Source organism: Brachionichthys hirsutus, chromosome 22 (assembly GCF_040956055.1).
Source record: "Brachionichthys hirsutus isolate HB-005 chromosome 22, CSIRO-AGI_Bhir_v1, whole genome shotgun sequence".
In the NCBI taxonomy this organism is placed as follows: Eukaryota; Metazoa; Chordata; class Actinopteri; order Lophiiformes; family Brachionichthyidae; genus Brachionichthys; species Brachionichthys hirsutus.
The window spans coordinates 6,737,094-6,750,313 of NC_090918.1; the positions used below are offsets into that span (position 1 = coordinate 6,737,094).

Here is a 13,220-nt window from a genome sequence, read left to right on the forward strand (position 1 = left end):
GTGAGGCAAAAGGGAGAGAGAGAGAGAGAGAGAGAGAGAGATACTCAACTTCGATTTCTTTCTCGACTTCTTCCTGTGGATAACCGGGACTATCGGGACTATCGGGACTGTTGGGGACTTTTTGCGTCATTGCCAGCGACTTTTCCCTTTCCCTCCTCGGCGGTGTGTGGAGTATTGCTTCTTATATGCCTGGGGTTTGAAAAACAATGGAGACGCACATTTCGTGCCTCTTCCCGGAAATTTTGGCCATGATCTTCAGCTATCTGGACGTGCGGGACAAAGGCAGGGTCGCCCAAGTGTGCGTCGCTTGGAGGGACGCGTCCTACCACAAGTCGGTGTGGAGGGGGGTCGAGGCCAAGCTGCACCTCCGCCGGGCCAACCCTTCCCTGTTCCCCAGCCTCCAGGCCAGGGGCATCCGGAGGGTCCAGATCCTGTCCCTGCGCCGCAGCCTGAGCTACGTCATCCAGGGCATGCCCAACATCGAGTCGCTCAACCTGTCCGGCTGCTACAACCTGACGGACAACGGGCTGGGACACGCGTTCGTCCAGGAGATCCCGTCCCTGAGGGTTCTGAACCTGAGCCTGTGCAAGCAGATCACGGACTCCAGCCTGGGCCGGATAGCTCAGTACCTGAAGAACCTGGAGGTGCTGGAGCTCGGCGGCTGCAGCAACATCACCAACACGGGGCTCCTGCTGATAGCCTGGGGCCTCCACCGGCTCAAGAGCCTCAACCTGAGGTCCTGCCGGCACGTCTCCGACGTGGGCATCGGGCACTTGGCGGGCATGACCCGCAGCGCGGCGGAGGGCTGCTTGAACTTGGAGTACCTGACTCTGCAGGACTGCCAGAAACTGACCGACCTGTCGCTCAAACACATTTCCAAGGGGCTGACGAAGCTCCGGGTGCTGAACCTCAGCTTCTGCGGGGGGATCTCCGACGCGGGGATGATCCACCTGTCCCACATGGCGTCCCTGTGGAGCCTCAACCTCCGCTCCTGCGACAACATCAGCGACACGGGAGCCATGCACCTCGCCATGGGCACCCTGCGGCTGTCCGGGCTCGACGTGTCTTTCTGCGACAAGATCGGGGACCAGACGCTGGCGTACATCGCCCAGGGGCTGTACCGGCTCAAGTCGCTGTCCCTGTGCTCGTGCCACATCTCCGACGACGGCATCAACCGGATGGTGAGGCAGATGCACGAGCTGAGGACCCTGAACATCGGGCAGTGCGTGCGCATCACGGACAAAGGGCTGGAGCTCATAGCCGACCACCTGACCCAGCTGGCGGGCATCGACCTGTATGGATGTACCAAGATCACCAAGAGGGGACTGGAGAGAATCACGCAGCTCCCCTGCCTTAAAGTTTTGAACCTCGGACTCTGGCAGATGACAGAGAGCGAGAAAGTGAGGTGATTGGGAATGTTTGATTTGTTTTCGTGGTGGGGACAGACGAGGGGAAATAAACGGGTGGGAACATTCCTTTTACGTTCAAATGTCTTTCTTTATCTTTTCTGCCGGCCTTGCAGGATTTTTAATTTGCGTTTTTAAGGCGACTTAACATCCGGCCTGCTTGGAACCTTTTTGTTTTACGAGAACACTTTTGTGTTCGGTCTCACGTTGACTTTTCACGCCCCTGGATTCTGTCTTTGGACTTGAAGGGATGAAATCAGACCCGGATCGATTTAAAAGCTTTTAAAACTTAAGGGTGAGACTTTTTAGTTTTTTTTTTTTTATTCGAGAAATTCAAGATTAATTTTCCGCTGCCACCATCACGCCTAAAAACATTTGGCTACCTCGTACGTGGTTGATTTCAAAAGCGTTGCATACTGAACCAGGAGAAAATGAGAGACTGGGAGAAAATGTGCCTAAAGGGACTGTGTTTGCCCCCCCCACCCCCACCATTACCTCTCTTCCTCCCCCATGAGCAGAGACCAGAGGCAAAATCTAACTACCGGTACCTTTTGTTGATTTGCCCTCAAAAAACAACACTTTTCCTACGAGAGAGAGAGAGAGAGGAGGAGAGCGAAATCTCAGATCGGCTCAGAATCTAAGAAGGCGACGCTTTACTCAAAAAATATAGAAAATAAAAGCATAAAAGAAAGCTTTTATTTTGTGTTTTGGTTGAAGGATGCAGCTTTCATTCCCTTCAGAGACTCGGAGGAGGTCATCGGTTGACCCTTGGTGGAAACATGTCATTATTTTTTATGACGATATGAAGACAGGATCGGGCTATGAATCTAGAGACATCCAGTGGGGGGGTGGGGGGGGGTCGAGGATGCTGGTCGAAACAAACGTCAGTGGATGTTCAAAGCATCGTACTTCAAATTGAAGTGACTTCTGCATTTTATATCCTTTTATTATTGATCAAAATGAATCAGGGCTTCTCTCTCCGGCTGCTTTATTTTCCCACGCGACGCCAACACAGGCTCACAGGATGGGAGGGGGGGGGGGGGGGGGGGTTGGGATGTCTTTCTATCTTTTTCTTCCTCTCCTTGAATAAAATAAAAATACCCCGAATCCATTTTGAGACATGCTTCGAATAAGGAGCAATTGATTATTATCCCCCCCCCGCCCATCTGGGATTACAAGCAGAATGCGTCTCGCCTCTCCTCGTCTCTCTCTTTTTCTCTCACACATTAACACCCATGCACGCACACGTGTGTGTGTGTGTGTGTCTGCGTTTAACGTGATGCAATGACCTGCTTGAAAATGAATATACGGATGTGCGTCCTGCTGAAAAAAAGTGTGTGTGTGTGTGTGTGTTTGGAAATAAAAGATGTACTGTATATTATGTGTTTGTAAAGAAGAAGAAGAAGAAAAACATGCAGAATCCCCAAATTAAACTGTTTTATATTCTTACAAGGTGAAAACAATTAAAGATATTTATATACTGAACGAGCTACTTTTGTTTTGTTGGTCTGAGTTGTGCGTTTCCTGCAGCAACATTGAGACAAAGTCGACATCGTCTCCACGACAACGCCGGTCTTGTCCTACGATGATATTGTTCATTTGAGGCGAACGGGGCTTTTATTTTAAAAGCGTTTACCACCCACCACATTTCTGAGTATTCGCTTCTCTAAAGGAGGAGGGGGGGGGGGGGGGGCAGCAGTGTTGTGTCGTTTTTATTATTTATGAGGAGATTCAAAATGGATGCTTGCCGTCTTGATTTGGCTGCACTGCGTAATTAATTATCGCCCAGGCCTTTATTACAGGCGGTGGACGACCTGGAGCGGTCTCGATTCTCCACGCTGACCAATCCGCTTTGGACTTGACGGCTCAAACTGATTTTGTACTTTTGGTTATTTTTTGCAGCGTTTTATTTCCCATGTGGCCGAGCTGCGTCTGCATGTGCAGCGTAAAGACCGAGCTCTAAAGTTGGTTGGAGCGCATTTCCCTCGTTCTGCTTTCCATCAGGACGTGTCCTGTGTGTGAAGTGACACCGCGCACACACACACGCACACACACACACACACACACACACACACACACAGTAAGGCCTGCCAGACCAGTAGCCATTGTCTGCCTTTAGAAGTTAGGAAGGCAGTTTTTGGCGAGGGAGTTCTTTCTTCTTTTCCTCTTTCTCCGCCTCTTGTTCAGTCACGCATACCAGATCCTGGGGGCAGGAGACCCCCCCCCCCCCCCATTCCTTGCACACATACACACTCCTTGCTCCCCACCACACAGCCACACACACACACACTTTTTTTTTTTTAGCATTCCACACCATCATTCAAAGCATTTAAGCATTCCCTCTCCCCCTGACTCTCTGTCCATGGGGATTCGGGAATAAAGGCCAGTCGAGGAGCGATCAGGACAGACAGACACAGAGACAGAAAGACAGAACGCGCTTTTAGACGGCCTTTTTGTGTCAACCGATTTGCTTTTGGGATATTTTGCAAAGGGGAAATGTTTAAAAAGACGCAGCAGTCAAAGCTGTGAAGTAACGCGGCGTTTAGCGTTTTGCCTTCTTTAGCATTATTATCAAATGGGCGGAATCATGCGGAGAATCCGCGCGTGAGCGAGTTCGATCTGCAGGGAGACGACAAAAGAACTTTGGGTGCGCAAACCTCGACAGACTTTCAACGTGACGCGGTCTTATTCAACCAAAAGGTAACCTACACGGGGAGGTCAAAGGTCGGGCTCAGCTCCAGCTATATGAGAGTCAATGTCTCGCTCAAGGACGCGTCGGCGCGGCTTTGGGCTGTCGTACCTCATCTCGCCTCGCTTTCCCGTCCTCCTGTGCTGTCGTTTTTTTTTTAAGTCCTTGGGGGTGACGGAGGCCACCTGCGAAGGAATTCTAAAACGCTGAGGGCGCTGAGGGCCTCGAAGCAATTTCCTCTGAGGGGGGTGCAAACCTGTCTAAGGTTCAGTCTCAATTTACTTTTTGAATAGAGGGAGGACAGAGTGCATTAAGCTCTTGGGTTTCACTGCTGGGTGTTCACCATTATTCGGGAGCAAAGCACGATGCGTCGCCGCCGGATGGAAGCTAACGACACAAACTGGGAAATATTCATTCACGCTATAAATGCTGCTGCTCATTTAAAGCCAGCGAGTCGGTGTGTGTGTTGTAAAAGTGGTAAAAGTTCAACTGTGAGTTTGCCACGTTATGCTCTTAACCACATTTCCTGTGTGTGTGTGTGTGTGTGTTGTTTACTGCTATCATTAAAGGAGCAGTTCACCATTAAAAGTGAACTAGGGCTCTTCACAACAAAGTAGAAGGGGTATTAGCGGCAGAGTGTTACTGCCCCCCCCCCCCCCCCCACACCTCTCTGTCTTTGGATGTGACTCCATGTCTGCAGCATTGTCTGTCTATCCAGCCTCTTTTTAAGTCCCCCCCCCCCCCCCCCCCCCATGTATTCCAGCTCAACATATCCCTTCAGCTCTCCTCTCGTCCCGTTGTTCGCCCCCCCCACCCATTCTTGTCGCCCCTCTTCTTCTCTGATTCTTCTCCACCTCTACCTTCATTTCCCTGCCCCCCCCTGTCTGCCTCCCCTCCGGGGCACCTGGCATCGAGGTGTTGCTGAGGTACAGTAGACGGCTCTTTGAAGTCCCGGGGGCCCCTCGGATGGGGGGGGGGGGGATCTTTTTTATCAGCAGCTCCAGTAAAGAACATTTGGCCTTGCTTTGATTTGGGCGTCTCGTAATGTTGAAACGACCTTCCGTATTTAACACAGTTAGAAGCAGAACTATCCCCCCCCCCCTTTGTTCATTTCCACTGGAGAGCTACATTGCGTAGAGCGGTCAGATGGATTCCATCAAGGATCAGGGACATCCTTGATGAAATGTCTCATCGTCTGTGGGGAAGATGATGTTTGCTTATCATTGGATGTTCCCAAGAAGATAAAAAAGTCCTTGGATCATTCCAGAGCGGCCGCCACAGCCGCCAGATGTGAACCCCATAGAAAAAAAATCACTGATGGGCTTTGATAATGGGAGTTTGCAGCACATAAACCCATGAATGTTACAGAAACCGGAGGCTGTTGCCCATGAGGAATGGGCTAAGATTCCAGAGGAAGCCTGCCAGATGCTGGTGTCTAGCTTTAGCACATTAGCAGCAGGTCTTAGCAGCTAACGGGTCTCTAAAAGGTGCTAGAAATACTCCTCATTAACAGAATGAATATTTCGGAGGTTGCAGTAGTCAGTAAATGCAGCATTTTGTGTTATATTTGGGAAAAGCACTTGTAATATCTGCTATATCAAGCTATTTGAACTGTTCTTGTTTGGGTTGGTTATTGCAACCAGCGGATACATTTTACCAATAAACCTAATACACGATGGAGCTGGAATAACTTTGCTTACAACTGCTCGCACGTAATATATTCCCTGATTATGCAAGCAAGGGAATTTAAATCCCCATTACTGTTCCAGTTTTGCTTGTCTCAACCAATTAAATTTAGGCAGTTAAAAAGAATTGTTTGTAATTGGGACTAAATCATATATTTAGTCTGTACGAGGTTGATTAGATTCCGTGAGCCCTTTGGAAGATGAAACCATGGATATATTTAAATAAGGCCGTCGGAACATTTGTAATCGTGCAAGGAGGTACGTATTTTTCAAAAGGCAAATAACAGTGTGAACACAACGTGGTGGTTTTAGAACTTACTGGGCTTAAGGCTTCGCTCAGTCAGAGAAGAGAGGGAGCAAATCCCAAGTCTGCTGCCGTCAGCGGCCAACCTAGACAGAAAGAAAGAAGGTGAGGCAGGAAACAAAACACACACAGAAACCAGGGACAGGAATAAAAAGAAGAGAGGAAAAATATCGGTCGGATGAGAGGAGAAAGGCTGGTGAGAAAGGGATTAAGAGGAGGAGAGCGTGAGGAATCTGTGAGTCACTGTTTAACTGTGGGCCGCGAGAAGTTGGCTAGCTGTGTTAAAATACACTCTGTGCACACAGACCCACAAACACAACACGCACACACACACATCAAAGTACAGAAATCTGCCTACATTTCAACAATGGTTGGCACCACCGACACACATGTTTGAGAAGTCGATGCAGAACTCCACCTTCTGCCTGTCTCAGACTTTCCTGCCCAAAGGGGCCGGCTAATTATTTTCAGGTCGGACCTCAGGCGCGCACGCAGCGCTGCACATTCCTCAGGGAGTAATGAGCCGCTCCCAACAAAGGTGGGAATTTAGGCAGTGGTAAGAAATAGTTCCCTCCATTTCAGAAGTCTACCTTCGCTGCAATCATCATCATCATCATCATCCCCTCCAGGTGATTCACTATTGATGAGTTTTCTCTGGAAAATAAGTAGGTGGGTTGTAATTAGTTCTTGTTCTGCTCGCACGCAAGAACAATCCTGGCCAGGGGAACTGCTCTGGAAACACGCAGCAGCCCCCCCCCCCCCCCCCCCCCCCCCCCCCCCACACCCACACACACACACACACACACACACGCACACACACGCCTCGATTCTCTCTGTACTGGTCTTTAAATCTCAAGCACATTATCAACATTATCAATTGATCTGATTATAATGCGGCACTGGGAAGTTGAGACGGCGAAAGGTGACCGCTCTGGACTGGAGTCAGTGAAACGCCGTCATTGGCCAGTTCCTAACAACCAATCGGGAAAGTCCTCTCAATAGCCGAGACCTCATACTAAAACTTCATCCATGAACTCGGATACTAGAATGAATAGGAGAAAAAAGATATTTAATATTCCAGCAATACGAAAGAAAGAAAAAAACTTTTGCATTTGAGAAGCCAAGATGAATATCGATTATTTGACATAATAAATTAATTTAGATGGTGAATCAATACTGATAATGTTAATAAACACTGCTTTGATGTATTCAGCCTCAAGTGAATCAATCACTCATTCTTCATCATTAGCACTTTTTTGGATGTTCAACTGTTCAATAAGGGAGATCATTAGGTAACAAATACATATATTAATTCTAGAATTATAGCAATATTATTTGCAGAAATGTCATTTTTTAACACATTTGCGCTTTTCATGTGAGGCGTATATCCTTGTTGCTGAGTTTCTTCCACCTGGCATGAAATATTCCAGACAGTTTTGCTTGATCAACGTTAGATCCAGCAGCCGGGACGAGAAAAACAACACCATGAATCTTTCATTTGAGAAAAACAAGACCGTGCTTCACTTCATTCGCAATCAAACCATGGACGCCGTTATTGAATTTTTCATAAATGCCTCAGCAATTACAATGGGAGGCTGGGAATTATGCAGCATGTGATGCCGACTTCTGCCCCGCATTCCCACCTCGCTCGAGTCTAAAGTACCCAGCAGGGAAAGACAGAGGAGGGTGGGGGGGGGATTCTTTGTCTCGACGTGAAGCTCTGACAGAAATGTGACAGATACCTGCGATGTCAAAAAAAAAAAAGCATTCTAATTTGTCGATGGTGTTTTGGTAGCGTGGGAGGCGAGGCGCACTCGTGAGCGCTTCCTGTCTGCGTGTGCATAATGCTTGTGCACAGACAGTTTGTGCCGGCGTCTCTCTGCCTGGCTTCCTGTCAGTTCAGCTCGTCATTCGTTGAAGAGAAACTTTTTCCTTTCTCTTTACTCTTGTTGAAAATTTCTCAGGGTTTTCTCAAACGCAGTGAAATGGGCGAGGAAGACAGCTGCAGCGACGTTTCGGGTTCTTAAGCGCCCGTTTGACAGGAAACGCTGAAACGGAACGGCGTTAACCAGAAGACATTTTGATTTTTTGTTTGTTACAGATTTCTTTGGGAGTGTTTGGATGGTGAGACAGAGGAGGAGGAGGATGAGGAGGAGCGATGATGAACAGGTGGAAGGAGCCTCTAAATCAGATTCCCGATAAGACGACAGCGTCGGACGAGACTCGAATCCAAACAAGTGCCGAGCGGGAAAGTGAAAGTAGCGTTAGCGCGGACGTAGCATTAGAAGACGGAACATTCTATCATTAGAACCGATGAGTGAGCGATGTCCATGTGTGGAACAACAATAGAATTCGATGGAGAAAGACACAAGAAAAAGGAACGAGTGTCCAAACGGCGGAAATACGCTGCACATGAAGCAAATGGGACTCAGTCGGGTCATTTCTTTAAAGCCCATCAGCCCAGAGAGGGAACACTGACACCATAGAAAATTCCCCGTGGAAACTTTACTCAATATTCAGTCTATGAAGGCTTTATTGAGACAGAGTGCTGCTCTTATCTCCCGGTAAATGAATTACAGTTTCAATTTGCATGTTGAGTGAACTGAACTGACAGAACCTCAGACCCAGAGAGGGCACCGGTGCTCTGGCTCTGGCGCTGCCCCCCCCCCCGATTACCAGGCTGCCAATTCAGTATTTGCCAATAAACTAGATTTGCGCTGCTGGTCGAGGTTGAGGAAACGGATTTATAAAGTAAGACTCAGGTTGCAAACTTCTCAAAGTCTGCATCGGTCTGCTGGAAATCAGGAACACAGAACGTTGTTATAATTAAAGATGTAAATGTAGAGACCGCAGACCAAACAGGCTTAGATGGACTACTTTCAAAATAAAGTCCAAAGTTACTTTGCTTCCATACATGTACTTAAAGTATGTGTTGTACATCAAATGCAGCACATGCTGGCTGTATACAGATGTGTGCAAGCAGATGAACTTTCCTCCCTGTGGAGTGTGATCGGATTGACCCCCCCCCCCCCCCCCTAACCCCCCAACCCACCTGCACTTCCAAGTGTGTTTGTCGTGTGACTCCAGGTTGACGTGAGACGTGATTTGGGTTTTTGTGAAAGCGAGAAATGACAACCAGCCTTCACAACGCTAACCAACAAAGCAAATGTGATTGTTGACGCAGGCAGAGGTGGGGGGGGGGGGGGGGCAAGAAAATTAAGCAGTGATGTATATGATGGCATGCTTAGCAGGGTGAGACAAAAAAAACTTGACATATAAGTGCGTTTGTGAGAGAGAGACATTTTAACAGACGACCACGGAGAGGCATCGAGAAAGAGACGTCGGAGGTGGAGCGAGAAAAGATAAAGAGTGAAACTGAGGAAGGAATACAAAGAAGGCCTGTCTGTGTGTGTGTGTGTGTGTGTGTGTGCGCGCACCAGGTGTGTGTCTGCCACCCCCAAGGTCCTTCTAGCTGTCTTCTCCTATTGATTAGTTCATATTGATCCAGCTAGGCACACAAACACGCACACACACACACACATTTACACACACAGCACACTTGACTTGATTTAGCCTGGTTTTGACATGAGGTTACATTGTTAACACACATGACAGTATGCACCGGCACCCACACGCACAATCCTCCAATCATAGCGCTTCTTACAACGACAACCGTCTCACCTCTGACACGCACGCCTGTCAAACAGCAAGCGCACATTCTTCCCGCTCGCTCTTGCGGATTTGGAAACGATGGAAACGTGTGAGACGGACTAGATTTGTAGTTTCGACAGGCTCCATTTCTCAAGGATGCTACAGACCATGAATTTAAAACATCTGTAATCGATGTATTTCAATTGCCAATGGGTCACATGACTAAATCTCTAGAAAAGCTGCAGGTGATCACGCAGCTGCAGCTGCAGCTGCAGCTTCCTGTAGCTTCCTGTAGCGGGTTGCAAACGCACCACTAGCTGCAGATCACACCCGCTCATTGTGGCTAATGGCGAGTTTTGTTTCGCGATCAGCCGTCAGGAATCTCCACCACGATTTACTGCAGGTGAGGCGAGTGTGAATGGAGATTCAAATCAAGGTGCCCTTGAGCAAGACATCTCCCCTCTGGCCGCAGCACGGCAGGAGATGCTGACCAGAATGACGTATCAGCATCACGTATCAATATGTATACCTCCATTTATTTACCCCCACCCGCAGTCTCCCATCGTTTCTACCTCATCCGCGCTCCGTGCTCGACTCCCTTTATTCCCTTTGTCTCTGAATCAGTGGAAACATCACTGTCTGTCTCTGCCTTTAGTCTTTTGTGAGCATGCAGACGCACACGTGCGCGCACACACACACACACACACGCACCCTGCCTTCTGCTGCTGTGATGGCTCGGAGCTGTCAAAACACCCTCGCTTTCTCCCACTCCGTCTCACCGAAGCAGCTTGGCTGAGCTTGTCTATGCAGGTTCACAGAGACCGCCGCCTCTCCTCCCTCCCTCGTTCATTCTTTCAATCTTGCTTTCTTTCTTTTCTGCAGCATTGAAAACCATCGTTACGTTAATTCTGTGGGGTTAACATATTTTCTCGTCTTCTAGGCTCGTTTTAAGATGTTTTAATTGAATATTTTAAGCTCAGGATTTTTATAATATTTCACATTAGCTCTTTGCCAGGTGCCTCGTTTACAAAGACGGGACAGTTTTCGCACCTGAAAGTGAAAGCAAAGAATGCGATTCTATCCCTATTTACACATCCGACAATACGTTACAAGTGCGATCAACAAGGAGGAGATTTGAAAAGCAGTTAGCCGCTAGCCAAAGAAGAAGAAGAAGAAGAAGAAGAAGAAGCAAGGTGCTGAAAATGTCTTCAAATCGGGCAGAAGGCTCAGGGAGTCCTCGACCTCCAGGGGATGAGCTGAACCATCAGAACAGCCATGATCTTATAAAACATGTTGATCATCACACCAGACTGCTGTGTTACACCATGTCAGTCCTTATTTACTTATATAATGCTGGAAGATCATGCAATGATATCACAATGGATGGAAAAGTATGCGTAAAAACAGTCTTGCTATATTCATCCAAGTTACATTACAATTTTGTGCCAAGTCGCCGAGCAACGTAAACAAAGGAAAATAACCGGCTTGATTGGCTGCGGTGGCATTCAGAACGAAAAGGAGCGGTGGTGCCGTCTGCCGTCTGCCACCAGTCACAGGACTTTAATTTGTCCTTGCTGGTGGATTTTCTGCAAAAAGTTTAACTTTCCAATCCGCATTTTCCCATCAAATCATCTGCAGAGAGAACAAGTCGTTGCACCCAAAGCGCGCACACACACACACGCAAACACACACACAAACCGTGTGTAAGAGCCATATTTGGCTCCATCCTCGTGTCTGCCATACGGTTGATTCCTCCCTGCTGTGCACACCCTGCAGGCCAACCACAGTTTGCAGTGTGTGTGTGTGTGTGTGTGTGTTTTATTAACATGAGGGATCTTTTCAGGAATAAACCCTGACTTTGAACCAGGATCTCTTAATAGATCAAATAAGAAAGGTTTGGGGTTAAGGTGTGAGTGGCGCTTAGGTAAACCGGGTTATGCTTTCAGTTCAGCGGCACAAAGTGGATGGAAGCTGATGCAAAGCGCTAACAAGGCTAATTTAATATATATTAGGGGGGCAGGCAGATGCCCAAAGCTGAACATTGTGCTGGAATGAATAAAAACATTCCATTTTCTCACGGGAGACTCTCACCATGCCCTTGAGCAAGGCACGGTTGTAATCAAGCATTTCCACTGATGTTAAAATTCATTCTTCAAGAAAAAAACAAATAGTCTTTTCTTCTAGATAATCATGGAAAATGAGAATCTTGCAAGTTCTCTGTTTGTAGTAAAGTGCTTTTGCGTAACTTAATTCTTCTCTGTCGAACTTGATGCCAGAAATATTCTGCATTCTTATGCAAGCGCATGCAAAGACACAACGTCTCAATCCTCCGTATATTGGAACAGTAAGCTTTCTCTCGTGGATCTAATCGGAAGACAACGCCTCACCGTAGATTACGTGCATTACGTAGAACATGCGACGCCATGTACGCTGCACGTGAGCGTGACAAGCATGCATGTGCACGTAACGTCGTAACATGTCAACGGGAGCAGGGGAGGCGTGCGTTCCTGCATGCCATCGCAAGCTGTCTGCGTGAAAATATGCATGTTATTTAATTTGAAGTGCATGTGTGTGTGTGTTGCATTTCTTGCTTCAGGTGTGTGAGTGGTTTTGTCAGTGCATGGAAATCATTTATTCATGTTCCACTCAGTGTGTGTCACTGAATGCCTGTGTTTAATGCTTGGATGCTAGATTCTAGACGAAACTCTCTTCTCCTGGTCTCCTCTCCGACTCCTCGTTCTCCTCTTTGGACTCCTGCCCGTACGGCGGTTGATCCAGCATGTTGAAGGAGAGTTTTTAAAAAAATGCATATATTCCATAAGACAGAGGAGGAAACAGAGCGTGGCGAAAAGAAATATAAAGCCTCTGTGTGAGTGTCAACCGAGTTGACATCTGATCTTGCTGAGTATGTTGAATAAGAAAGTGCTGAAAGTACAATGTGTGTGTGTGTGCGTGTGTGTGAGGGGCATTCCATGTATATGTGTGTGTGTTTTGTGGCCTGAATGTGTCCTTATTTCTGTGTGGGTGGTAAGAGGAGGGAGAAAGGGAATAGGGTGTGTGTGAGTGCACTTAGTTTAAGTGTCAGCAAGTGTGTGTGTGTGTGCGTGTGTGTGTGTGTGTGTGAGAAAAGAGGGGAATCAAAGGTTAAGAGATGGATTGCAGGGAGGGTGAGGGTGGGAAGGAATAAGAGAGGGATGAGCAAGACGGAAACAAGGAGAATATTCTGAAAGATGGAAAAAAAAACCGAGGAGAAAGCAGAGACGCAATGTCCACCCAAAGTCTGGAGTCAAAAGCCAGACCGGGAATCTTCGTCGTGCACGGCTGCGATCGCTCGTCTTCAGCGTCTTCGAGGAGGACAAAATGAAACACGGAGAACAAGGAGCTCGGAGGAGTAGAGGTGAATGAAACGTTAATACGTCTGCTGAACATCCTTTATACTGTCCGACTACAGCTCTGACACAAGACTTCAATTAAAGCTCACGCAC

At 47.7% G+C, this 13,220-nt stretch overlaps 1 protein-coding gene across 1 annotated transcript; it reads left to right on the forward strand.

The window, feature by feature from the left end:
* Positions 1-206: 206 nt before the first annotated feature.
* fbxl14b (F-box and leucine-rich repeat protein 14b) lies at positions 207-1,409 on the forward strand. Its single transcript, XM_068755361.1, has one exon. It carries the CDS (start codon positions 207-209, stop codon positions 1,407-1,409), a length of 1,203 nt encoding a protein of 400 aa, XP_068611462.1.
* Positions 1,410-13,220: the final 11,811 nt, after the last annotated feature.

Bases quoted from the DNA above. Each gene is read 5' to 3' on its own strand.
- fbxl14b (XM_068755361.1), top strand. From the start codon at position 207: ATGGAGACGCACATTTCGTGCCTCTTCCCGGAAATTTTGGCCATGATC.